The 12,803-nt window shown below is 30.6% G+C and overlaps 1 protein-coding gene across 4 annotated transcripts; it reads left to right on the forward strand.

The window, feature by feature from the left end:
• The first annotated feature begins 4,324 nt into the window (after positions 1–4,324).
• On the forward strand, positions 4,325–8,741 carry LOC105798134 (membrane-anchored ubiquitin-fold protein 2). 4 transcript variants are annotated; one of them, XM_012628069.2, is made up of 6 exons: positions 4,325–4,598; positions 4,779–4,829; positions 5,056–5,349; positions 7,101–7,262; positions 8,081–8,170; positions 8,322–8,741. In XM_012628069.2, exons 3-5 carry the CDS (start codon positions 5,217–5,219, stop codon positions 8,134–8,136), a joined length of 351 nt encoding a protein of 116 aa, XP_012483523.1. In that variant the 5' UTR covers positions 4,325–4,598; positions 4,779–4,829; positions 5,056–5,216; the 3' UTR covers positions 8,137–8,170; positions 8,322–8,741. The 4 variants fall into 4 exon arrangements, with proteins under 4 accessions (XP_012483523.1, XP_052477463.1, XP_052477464.1 ...); XM_052621503.1 differs by having other exon boundaries at positions 5,056–5,105; positions 5,189–5,349; positions 8,081–8,741; XM_052621504.1 differs by lacking the exon at positions 4,779–4,829 and having other exon boundaries at positions 5,056–5,105; positions 5,189–5,349; positions 8,081–8,741.
• Positions 8,742–12,803: the final 4,062 nt, after the last annotated feature.

Below are 12,803 nucleotides of genomic sequence, written 5' to 3' on the forward strand. Positions count from 1 at the left end.
ATAGCATGTAAGACCATGTCTGGGACGTTGGCATTGTTCGATATATGTGATTATCCGAGTATCCTATTAAATTCCGAATGGTTCAACGGGCAATGATAAGTTGTGATCGAAGGTGTAAAACGAGCTAAAACGATCAGGTATAAGTTAGTTGACTACCTATATAAAAATAAGGTAAGTTGGCCAGTTGGTATATGATACAAATTATATAAGTTACTAATGTGAACATATGTACATTAGTGGAGTATATTCGGCCATATGTTATGTATATGCATATGATGTTATATTTTGATTTAAAATTATATGTATATGTGTGTAAATATATATTCGGATATATAATGATATTATGTCTTTGAATTGATTGACACTTTGAATATATATACATATACATTCGGTTAAGATAAGATTTACTTAAGAAAACACATGTTTTATATGAAACGTTAAGCTTGAGGTTAAATGTGATTATGCTAGTATAATTTAATTTGGTTAAAAATGAGTTGATAATGTAGTTTATATTCGGTCAAAATTTGATATGTAATAATGAGGTTAAAAATGAGAGTTGCACATGTGAACGACATTATATATATATTCGGTCAAATGTTAAACTTATGTGTATTCGGTTAAATATGGATTTGATGTATAATACGTGTTTGATAAATGTATTTTTCGATTATGGAAATGTATATGAATATTGAAAACATGATTTGATTTTGTTGTAACTAATTAAATGTTGTTAAGTTATCTATTTGCTTATGACTTACTAAGCTGTAATTGCTTACTCTGTGTGTTCTTCTTATGTTTTTAGAGTTCCAAAGACTTGCTCGGGTTGGAAGACGTTGGAGTCGTGATCACACTATCCGGTTATGGCTTCGGTAAGTTAAAGCTTTGAGTTTTTGGTTATGTGGCATGTATAGGCTAGTTTTAATTTAGTTTTTGTATATATATTTAGCCATGCGAAAATGGCTTGATCTAATGCTAATGATCCAAGGTTTAAGTAATTTTGGTCATAGTAAAGGCGTGGGGTATGCTTGGTATATGAATTTGATAAGACGTAATGATATATATATATATGTATGGTTTATAATTATTTTATTTTGGTAAGCTTGATATGGATGATGGATGTGTTATGGTTGTGGTTTGTCAATGATGCTAATGATAGTAATTTTCGGTCATGTATTAGTTTAATTTGTAAGTATGAATTATGGTCTAATTTGTGTGATGGAATGGTATTTAGATTTGGCTTGATTAAATAGGTAAAATATGAAATATATTGAAGATGAAATAATGGTTATTTCGATTTATGTGATGTAAATAGAGGTGATGGTCATAATCTAGTTTGTGATTTGGCATTGGTGATCAAATCATGTAGTTAAGTATTTAGTTATATGTTAATTTTGAATTTGGTTGTATTCATTATGTGTGGACTATGTTATGCTATGAATATTGGTAAATTGAAATGGTTAATTTGAGTAAATTTGTAATGGCATGAGTACATTGGTGAAATGGATTGAAAATGGAAATTGATATATTATTATATATTCGGTTGATGAATTGTAAACATATATATATATGTATTTGATAAGTTATTTGATAATTCGGTATGTAAAGGACTAACGGTTTTAATGCTTGAATTACAAAATGTGTTATATGTATACATAGTGGTATGATCGATTATGGTAATTGACTTATTATTGTAAGTATGAAATATTTGCATTGGTATGTGTTCTTTTAAGTTTATGAAATGTTTATGCCATTATTATGATTTGACTATTTAGGCTTAATATAGGATGGCAAAGGTTGAATGTGATTTAAATGTTATATAGAAGTTAATTTGCATGACCGGATTTGCATGACCGGATATATATAATATATTGATTTGGGTGTGTATATGAAATTTTGATATGATTTATACTGTATGGTATTGGCATGTTTTGAATCGGCTAAAGTACTTGGGAAATGGCTAATGTTAGTCAAACGAGTAAAGTATGTATTGGTTTTATATGTATTTTAGGCTTAATAATTAGCATGCGAATTGGGTGTAAATTGTATGGTTAGTTTGCTAGACGAATATAAGATAAGATGAATGGCAAAGCATACACATGTTTGGTACTTAAATGGGGAGTTAGGCATATATGTCTTTTTAGTTGAGTTAAAAAAATGGTGCATATTTGATAAGGTTAAATGCATTAGTGGCTAAGATGTTATATGCTAAACCTGACTATTTGGTGAAATTGATTATGTTGTATTTTCTAATGGACAATAAGCCGAGTGATATGGATTGTTTGGTTTTTTTGCACATGAATAGAAGTATGAATTGATATATTTGATATTCAGCTTAAGAAGTAAAATATGCCTGGATGTCTTAATGTGTGTGCATGGAATTTGTAATGTGATGAGTCATCTTATAATTTGATTTTGAATGATATGAGTTAGAGGTATATATGTTTCGAATGATGGGATTTTAAAGCATGTGTAATATGACTATTTTGAGCCGTGTTTTATATGGTAATACCTTGTAACCCTATTCTGGCGACGGATACGGGTTATGGATGTTACAAAGGGGGTCTCTCCTTTCTTTCCAACAAAGCCTAAAAGGCCAAGCCATCATCCTCTCCCCTCGATTCTCCCTTCCACTCTCCTACTTTTTCGGCTTTCGGCCCCTATGTGTGTGAATCAACCTTCCTCATCACCATCCCCTCCTCTTTCTCTAACCTTGTTGATATCCTGTATCAACAGTTCTGTATTTATTGCATTAGGTTAAGAATTGATGTTTATTTAACTAATATTTTTATAGCTGATAATCTATATTAATATAGTGTTATGAAGTGCTACAATTATGAAATGCACAAAGATTGATTAAACAAATGTTACAATGACAAATTGATTAAACAACTATATACTTGTTTTTTTTTTAATTTTGGTATGTAAACTTTTTTTGGTCCAATTTGGTACTTAAAAGTATACTCGTTTCCCAATTAAGTACTTGAAGTATGCTTTCGTTATGTTTTTCAGTCCATCTTTTAATAGATGTTAAAAAAACCTAGTGGCCAATCAAATAATGCCACAAAATTGTCACCCAACTATTTAATATTATCTTTTTTGGTCAACAAAGGGCTAATGGTGGTAGATTTTTAAATTGGCATAATACAACTTTAACCCTCAACATTCATACATTGTGCCAATTTAGTCTTGATTTTAAACAATCTAACCAATAACACATTGTGTAATTTGGTATTTTTGCAATTTTACTTTTTTGTGACCTTTTCAACTAAAGAGCTAAAAAACAAATTTATCACTAAATTTTATTGGAAATATACAAATAATAGAAACATCCAAAATTTAAAATAATAACTTTCATCTTTTCTCATTCTTTTAAAATTAACCTCAACGTTATAAGGAAAAGAAAAAGTGAAAAAGAGAGATCAAATTACACAATTTATAAATGTTGAGGGTCAGTTTTTAGAATCAAGACTAAATTGATATAATTTATAAATGTTGACGGTTATATTTGTTATTATGCGAATTTAAAAGCTACCATGGTTAGCCAACTAGTGACAAAAATAAAACAAAGTGAATAGTTGGGTAATTATTTTGTAACTTTTATAGTTACGTAGCTAAAACGAAAATTACTAATAGTTGGGTGACCATTTTTAACTTTTAATAGTTGAGTGATAAAAAGAAGTTTACTAATAGTTGAGTGACTACTAGTGTAGTTTACCCTTAAATTTATTTAAATAATAATTTTATAATATTGTAATTAAAAAATTAGGAAAAAGATCTCTCTAATCCTCTTAATTTCAAAATTGAGCAAATTAGTCCCTCTCAAAAAGTTGAGCAACTTTGTCAATTTTGAAAGTGAACAATAAATGACAATTAATCAAGATGTTAATGTATTTCATCAATTGTGCATAATTTAATTGGTATAATAAAAATTTAGCGCTAAACGTTTACATATTTTATTAATTTATTATTGATTCTAAAAATTCAACAAATTTAGCCTCAACATTTACATATTTATAATAATATTGTGGGCTAAATCATTAAATCATGATCAACTTAATAGAATGTGTAAATTATGAGAGCTAAATTTGTTATTATACCAGTCAAATTTATCTAAAATTGAAGGAAAATATTAACATTGTGGTTAATTGTCATTAGTTTATCACTTTCAAAATCGACAGGGAATAAATTGTTCCGATTTTTTAAGAGGGATCAATTTGCTCAATATCAAAATTGAGAGGGACTAGAGTGGTCGTTTTATAAAAAAAAATCAAAAAGTGTTATTTTTTTAAATATTTATTCCTTGTGAAAGAGAGGAAGAAAAAGAAAGAAATCTGTCCATTTTCATTGTCTTAGGAAATTGGGAGGAGAAGGCAAGAATGGAAGCATTGACCATGCATTTAGAATACTTTGAAAACTCCGAAACAGCCTCGATTATGAAGGAGATTTCTCATTTGATCTCTTCTTCGTCTTATTTCTCTCTCTTTCTTTTTCATTATTGACTTTGATATGATCAAAACAGTATATCAAAGCAGCGGCAGCGGCTCTCTTCTTCATTTTCTTGAAATTTTCAAATCGACCAAGATCGGTTTTGGACTCAAGTAAGTTAACCCATCAAGCTTTTTCACTTCTTTGTAGTATTGGAGTGACCTATTTTGGATTTCAAGCTGATTTTGTGATCTTAAAAGACTATATAGTTTGGAGATTTGTTCTTCTTTTTTATTGGTGGGTGTTTGCTTATTTGCTTATTTTACTGGTTTCTCTTTTTCTCTTCTTCAAAGCTTGGAGTTTTTCAGCAAAAAGTAACCGACACAGATCGGGTTTGGACTCAAGTAAGATAACCTATCAAGGTTTCTAATTTTGTTTTGGTTTTGGAGTAAATAATTTTGTGATCTTAAAAGACTACAATATGGAGATTTGTTATTCTTTTGTTATTGGTGTATGATTGCTTATTTGGTTTTCTCTTTTAAGTTGTTGCCTTTAGCATACCTTCTTAAACTAGATTGCCTGTATATCTGTTTCAAATATATCTTTGAGTCAAGCGATTCAATTTTGCAGAATTTCCAGTTGAGAAATAGAGAAAACCAAGTACTTGAAGAGGACTATTGGTATCTATTACAGCAATCCACATTGAGCTTTTTTGTATACAATTAAGGAGAAAAGGGCCTAAGTAAACATATCGAGGTTTCAGGTTTTGAAGTCTTTTAAAGTTTCTGGAGATGGCTAGTGTCCAAGATCAACTAGAAATCAAGTTTAGATTGATTGACGGATCAGATATTGGACCTAAAACCTTTCCTCCTGCAACCAGTGTTGCAACCTTGAAGGAAAGTGTTCTTGCTCAGTGGCCTAAAGGTCAGTTTGGCCTTTGATTAACACCGAATGAATATCTGCCTTTCGTCTAATTCTTTGTTGGTGGTAAAAGTACCATGGAGGTCCCTGTACTAGGAGTCAAATTGTATTTTGCCCCTAGTAAAAAATGGGCAAAAACTAATCATTTTGTTAAAAATTCTATCTATTTTTGCTGTTAAAAACTGATATGTATGTCAGCTTGAGGTACACGTGGCAACTATATGGTTATTTTCATCAATCACGTCAGTTTTTAAGAAATTTTTAACAAAAAGGATCAATTTATTTTTTGATATAATGTACAGGGACTAATTTACCCATTTTTTAAGTAAAAGGGGCAAAATGCAATCTGATTCCTAGTATAGGGGCCTCTATGGTACTTTTACCTTTATTGGTTCATGTTTTGTTGTTCTATTTGGTTTGAAAGTATAGGTTCATGAAACATGATATTGCTTTTTCGAAGTTTGGATAGTTTACTTGTACTATTTGGTGTTTGATTAAATCCAAATGAATATTGTATTTTCCATATGTTCTTCATCTAATTGTTTATTGCTTGATGTTTCATTGTTCCATATGACATTGCTTTCCGAAATTCGTATAGTATATTTGTATTGTGGGTTTAATATTCAGATGAGAGAAACAACGCAAGAAAATAGAATAATTCTATTGTACTTTATTTCCTTAGGACTAAATTACATTCTTTGATCAGTAAATTGATTAGAAATGCTGTAAAGTACCATGAAGGTCCTTATACTAGGAGCTAGATTGCATTTTGCCTCTTTTACTAAAAAATTGGGCAAATTAGCCCCTATACAACAGATCAAAAAGAGCAAACCGGTTCTTTTTGTTAAATCTCATCCATTTCCACAATTAAAAACTAGTATGGTTGATAGAATAACCAGACCGTTACATGTGGCGTGTCACAAATACCTCATTTGGCATACAAGGACAAGTTTTTAACGGTAGAGATGGAACTCTTAGCAAGAGGATCAACATGCTCTTGGATCTAACGTACAGGGACTAATTTGCTCATTTTTTGAATAGAGGGGGCAAAATGCAATCTGACTCCTAGTACAAGGTCCTCCATGGTATTCTTACCTTACCAGTGTTGCTGTATGAATGAAATATTGCCAAGGCAACCAAGATAACATGCTACAATATATGAATTAAGAATGTTTTTGGCCTTTTTTTCCCAGTAAACTCGTTTTTTTTTTCTTTTGATAAATGATGTTTGTATTCATCCAAAGAAGTTGGCAGATAAATTGACATATTATAAGGTTTTTGGCTTGCTTCTTTGCATCATAGGGTTTCTGTTGGAAAATGTGGCTTTTAGATTGTCCTTTTCGAACACTATGAGGCACTTTTGTTGAACATTTTATAGTCTAATTCCAAGCAGAGATGATCTAGAAATTTGTCAATTTCTCTTTCTCGATTCTCGCTCTTAGGTGCTTCGCGTTTTTTTTGTATATTTTGTCAGCATATGGAAGTATTTGCAGTTAGTTTTAATTGTAAATTGAAGTTACTCGATTCAACTAAAAGCTTAGGTCAAGCTAAGTTCTGCCATCTAGCTCTACCTTTACCTTGCATTTGACACATGAGGAAAACCGTAAAATGCAGCGGCCAGCGTTTTAGTAAAGCACGCAAATTGTCTCTGATTGAATGGCATTAACCATTCCTATATACTACGAGATCTCTCTGCTCTTTTTTTTTCAGTCACTAAAATTCCATGTGTAAATATACAAATTTAATTTTGGCAGAGAAGGAGAATGGTCCAAGGACAATGAAAGATGTCAAGCTAATTAGTGCAGGAAAAATACTGGAGAATAACAAAACATTGGGAGAATGCCAGAGCCCTCTTTGCAGTATTCCTGGTGGGGTGACGACTATGCATGTCATTGTTCAACCTCCTCTGGAGAAAGGTAGGATTTCGAAAATTATAATATGAAAATTTTCATAACAAGCTGTAACGATTTCATCGTTTTAAGGTTATATATATAAGGGGAAATCCTTTTCCATAACAAGCAATAAATATCTTTTTCCTTTGTCATTTTGTGATAATGATCTTTAGGTTAAAAAGGGAAAACCCGTTTGTTCAGAAATTGTTCAAGTTTGCTGTTTGAGGGTATAAGTACCATGGAGGCCCTTGTACCAGGAGTTGGAGTGCATTTTGCCCCTTTTACGCAAAAAATGAACAAATTAGTCTCTATATGTTAGATCAAAGAGCAAACTGATTCTTTTGTTAAAAGTTTCACGCATTTCAAATGTTAAAAAAACTGGTTTATGTACATCAAAATGAGGAAACATGTGATCATTTTGTATAACTGTCAGGTTATTTTGGTAGCCATACCATCTTTTACCGGTAGAGATTGATGAAATTTTTCACAGAAAGGACTAGTTTGCTCTTTGATCTAATATATAGGAACAAAATTACCCATTTTTTGAATAAAGGGAAAAAATGTAATCTAACTCCTAGTACAAGGACAATCATGGTACTTTTACCGCTGGTAGAGGTTTTCTGCTTTTTAGGTCAAATTGAAAACATTTGGTGATGTTCTCCATTGCTTTTTAGAGAAGTTTTAACTTGGTTTGCTTGGCCATTTCTTGTTTATAGTATTAGGCACTGGGCTGAAACCAACCATGCATTCATGCTACCTTTTCCGAACTTGGAACCTTTTTGATGGTGCTTTTTGTGTGCGTTCCTTTAAATTAACTTTTGTTATCTTCCACCAATGAGCAGAGAAGAAAGCAATAAGCCAACCGAAGCAGAACAAATGTTTGTGTGTCATATTATAATCTGCAACCTGAAAGGGGGCAACATCATTTTCAGGTGGTCCGTTAATTTTATGTTATTCAGACTCTTCATTTTTTTCCTAAAGTAGTTATATTTGACGCCTATGTTCAACATGTAATTGAGCATACCCGTCGGAATCACGCCCTAGTACTCTAAACCAAGTTACATGCAAACAAATTTTCCTCAGATGAAGAGTGTCAGAAACTGAAGTTGCGGATCAGTGATGGTGGTTGGCAATGGCATCATGCACATTAATCATATAGGTCATATGATTGTTTCGTTTTGTTTTGTTTTTTTCCTTCTGCTGGTCTATGCCTTACAAGTTATATGTGTAATTGATGATTGTCCATCCATTTTGTTCACTTTGTTCTATTTTCACATAAATTGTACTCTGCTGCTATCAAGCAACTTAATCTCGGATTTCATGTCCAAATACATCTCGTAGGACGCGTTTTCATGGAATTTTTATGTTTCAGAATCATCTTTCCTTTGTATAGTACATTACCATTTCTTTTTGATAGTGTAACTTGACTCGGAACTCGAATTTGTGTCTTTGTTCATAGTTTTACCAAGAATAAATGTTGTGAGTTTGAGAGTTGTTGCCTTAGTAATTGTTCCTTTTTGCATGCCACCATTGTTCAGAAAAGTTCCATGTTGGCTTGGTCTTAGGGACGGCAAAATAATCCGGACCTGTGGGGTTTCGACTTGAACTGTTCTTATAGATTCATATCGAGGCAGAGGGTTTTAATTAAAATTTTCAGGTTTGGGATTGAACTTACGTTTTCTTAGTTGTGATATTTCTCTTCTAATCTTGTTATTTTTATCATATTTTTTATTTTCGTTTTATGGTTCATGCTCAAAGTTCGTGGTTACTTTTCTCAACAATGTCGTTTTTAAAGTTTGAACTTGAATTTCTCTTTGAGAAGATAATGTGCTTTATCATTCTCCCAGCACTTGTGATCTATGTGATGTATGCATGTGATCTGGCTTAATTTTAGTCTTTAAATATATGATGCAAGCTTGAATTTAATTTTTTTTATAAATAATATTTATGTAAATTATTTTAAGTACTTGCATCAACAAAAAATTTCATTAAAGAAGTATTTTGCAGAAAGCTAAATTGTTTTATTAAAAAAAGGGCTTGGGGGAATGGATTCAAACATAAAAGAAAAATTGAAGTACATGTTTAAATAAATAAAAGTTATAATATTCAAGCTATTCATAAAATTTTATAGGTACAATGATGGTTGATTAATATTAGATTAGAAAAATAAAATTATATAATAAATATATTTATAAAAATTAATATAAATAATATTAGTTAAATGGTAAAATTACTATATTGGAAGGGCTCTGGTTCACCTAAAATGGAAAAATTTTTACTTAAGCCTTTAAATTTTTTAAAATTTTAAATTAGTAAAAGTAAAATTACATTTTGAACTTTCTAAAATGATAAAAATTTGAGTTAATTCTTTAAAATTTATAAAGATATAGACTATTAAAATAGTGATATTGTATTTTATAATCGTAAAAATTATAATTTAATTTACATCTTTTCTAAAAAATTTCTAGCTTTGCCCCAAAGAGGATTGGGTCTAAATCCTATTAGTTGGTGCAATCAATTGTTTTCTTTTATATATCATTTGAATTAAAATTTTAAAGTTGCGAAAACAAAATATTTTTAATTAATATAAATTTTAAGTGAATTTTATATAAATTTTAAAAATAAATTAGATCATTTTGAAATTCAATATAAACTATTTTTATTTAATTATGTATAAATATAAAAATAAAAAGTAAATATTATAATAAAAATAATATAAAACAAACCTAAAACAGAAATGCAATTTATATTTACATGACTTGAAAGATACTAATAGTTCAATTCTTTGACATACTAAATTTGCTCTGTTTTAAATTTTGGACATATCCTTGGTCTTTACTATCAATTTCTTTTCCAAGCATTTGCAACCAAGCAATTTTAGTGTAACATTCCTTACTCGTCTCGACAATCAGTATAAACAAAAAATACTACAATATAACATTTTCATAGCTTAAACAAAAATTTTCTTTTATAAAAACATTCATTCCATAACATATTAATGTTCTTTGAATCAAATAGACAACATTTAGAAACATTTAAATATAACAAAAATCATTTCGGATAATTAAATACATATAGGGACATATTCTAATCATAAAACAAGTTTTTGAAGCTCTTCAACTCAAAACGAGGTCATTCGAGTTTAGAAAAATAGGGTTTTGCAATAACTTAAATTTTAAAACAATTTAATAAAATATTAACAATAAGATAAAATCATTTTGAAAGCTTTAAAAATATTTTAAAATCATTTAAAAACTTTTCGTGAGTGATCAAAGGTGGCCAAGATCAAATACGAACTTCGAAGAGCTTAAAATGACCAAAATAATGTAGTGGGGTCCATCCAAGAGTAAGGTATTAGTACCTGGGCCATAGCTATCTTACCTTAGCCTGGAAATCTAAATTTTTAGCTACTAACTTGCAATGTTCCAAACTTTACCAAAACAAATCAACAAGTTTTAAATCAGTTTAAAACATTTTCAAAGCTTATTTAAACATAAATTCAAGTCTCAAACATGCTCATATCAATTTATGAATCGGCACCACATAAAACATCCAAATAGTTTCAAATGACACTTGAGTTCACAAGTTAAAATACTTGCAAATTCTTAACCTAGCCTAAACCTTTATGTACATGCCAAAATACAAATAGCAAATACAAACCATTACTAATCCCATCTTCTAATCTCGATGGTTATACAACCCACTAACAGCACAATCTTGGACTTCTCAAGAGAGTCTTCCACTTACGTGTTTTAACAACTAACGGTTAAACTCGAAGAGTTGAATAAGTACTCAAGAATTTCCTAACTTACCTTATTTGGATCAGTCTTAAGTCTTTTATGCACATAAAGTCTTATTTCAAATAAGCCACATATTCACAAATACCACATCAAGACTTAACCACCCTAAATCTTAAACTCCTAAATGAAATCAATGAACATATGGCTATAAGAGGAATGAGCTTATTTATGAGTACGTTAGAAAAACTCTAACAACAGGAAACTTATGTTTGATTAAACATTCATTAAGAATCATATGTCCGGACTTCATCATGTGATCGACTAAATAATCATAATGTATAAGTTGAGCCTTTATAATTGGGTAATAAGAAATGAATTTGACTGTCGTAATTTAATATGTCAAATTAAGCTCTCTCGAGTACTTATGAGCTTGTTCTCAAGTAGTTTACACATCTTTTTAATTTTTTTAATCGATTCTTAGATTTTATTGTTAATGATAGCTTTTTTATATTTGACCTCTTTTAAGACCCAAATTAGTAAAACTATGTCGTTGTGAGTTTGATGATTTAATTGAGCTTGTGTAAGGAGATTATTAATGCCAAACATCAAGGAGGACCTCAACTGTTGTGGGGATCACGACACAGGTGCCTATGTGTCACAACACTAACCTTCTATCACCTTAAGGAAGTGAATTTCAACGAAAACCCAACTTGGATTAACATGTCATTGAAGTCTCAAAACTAAGTGTGTGGTGTTGCAATATTGAACCCTCGAGGTTGTGATTCCAAATCAATTGTTGAAGTGAAGGTACCTAGTGGCCTGCTGTCGAGGTTGGGACACCCGCAAGGCTATTGCAACACCAAGTGCTCCCAAGCCAAGCTCGTGCCACTGCCATGGATGTCACGACACCAAAGCTTAGGTGTCGCGATACTAAAGTTTGACGGGTGAAAAACTGCAAGGGCAATTTTGTGTCAAACTCAACTCAAGTCATCACATATTTACATATTCTTTAAGGGCATTTTTGTAAATGTTAGGGTTAAGGAATCTGATGCATTTAAGGTATCTTTATGCCACAACTAAATGAGGGATTTTTATCATCTTTTTGTGAACATTTTTTATCCCCTCAACCGTTTTTAGCTTTCTAGGTTTTTCCTTTCTTAGCTTAGTTGTTATTTATGTTGTTTTGTTCCTTATTTTTAATGCACTTTTAGTTTTCTTCCAAAAAGATACAATGACCTATATTGTTATTTTGAGTTTTCCTTCAAAGCATTCAATAGATTTACATATTTTTAGTTATAAAAAATGTAAACATATTAATTTGGGCTGTGGATTTGTCAACATTCCTGCTGCCATTATCTTCATTAAGGACCTCTTCAAGAGTCACTTAGCATTTTTAAACCTTTGCCTCTTTTGTGGTTACTTGATGAATCATTTGAGCATGAAATTGGTTGGACTTTGTAGATAATGGGTAGGAACAAAGTTTTATTGTGGTTGGTTGATTGAAATGTTGCATGATTATTTTAGATTTAGAGACTGAATTGCAAAAAATAAACTAAATCAAATAGACTTTAAAATGTAAAATTGACGACTCTAGGTGAACATTTAGATATGTGAGACTGAATGGATGTCCTATTATGAACTAATTTGATTGTCCCGATTTAGTTTAATGAGGTTGAAAGATAAATTGGACTAAATCGTCTACTTAGGTAAAATGGTGATCGAGTGGTAAAATTGTACCAATTAGGTGTTTGAGCAATTTAGATTCCTAATACGAGAATTAATTAGCAATATGGATATCAATTGACCACTCTATTTCATTGAATTA

Source organism: Gossypium raimondii, chromosome 9, assembly GCF_025698545.1.
Source record: "Gossypium raimondii isolate GPD5lz chromosome 9, ASM2569854v1, whole genome shotgun sequence".
Taxonomy (NCBI): Eukaryota; Viridiplantae; Streptophyta; class Magnoliopsida; order Malvales; family Malvaceae; genus Gossypium; species Gossypium raimondii.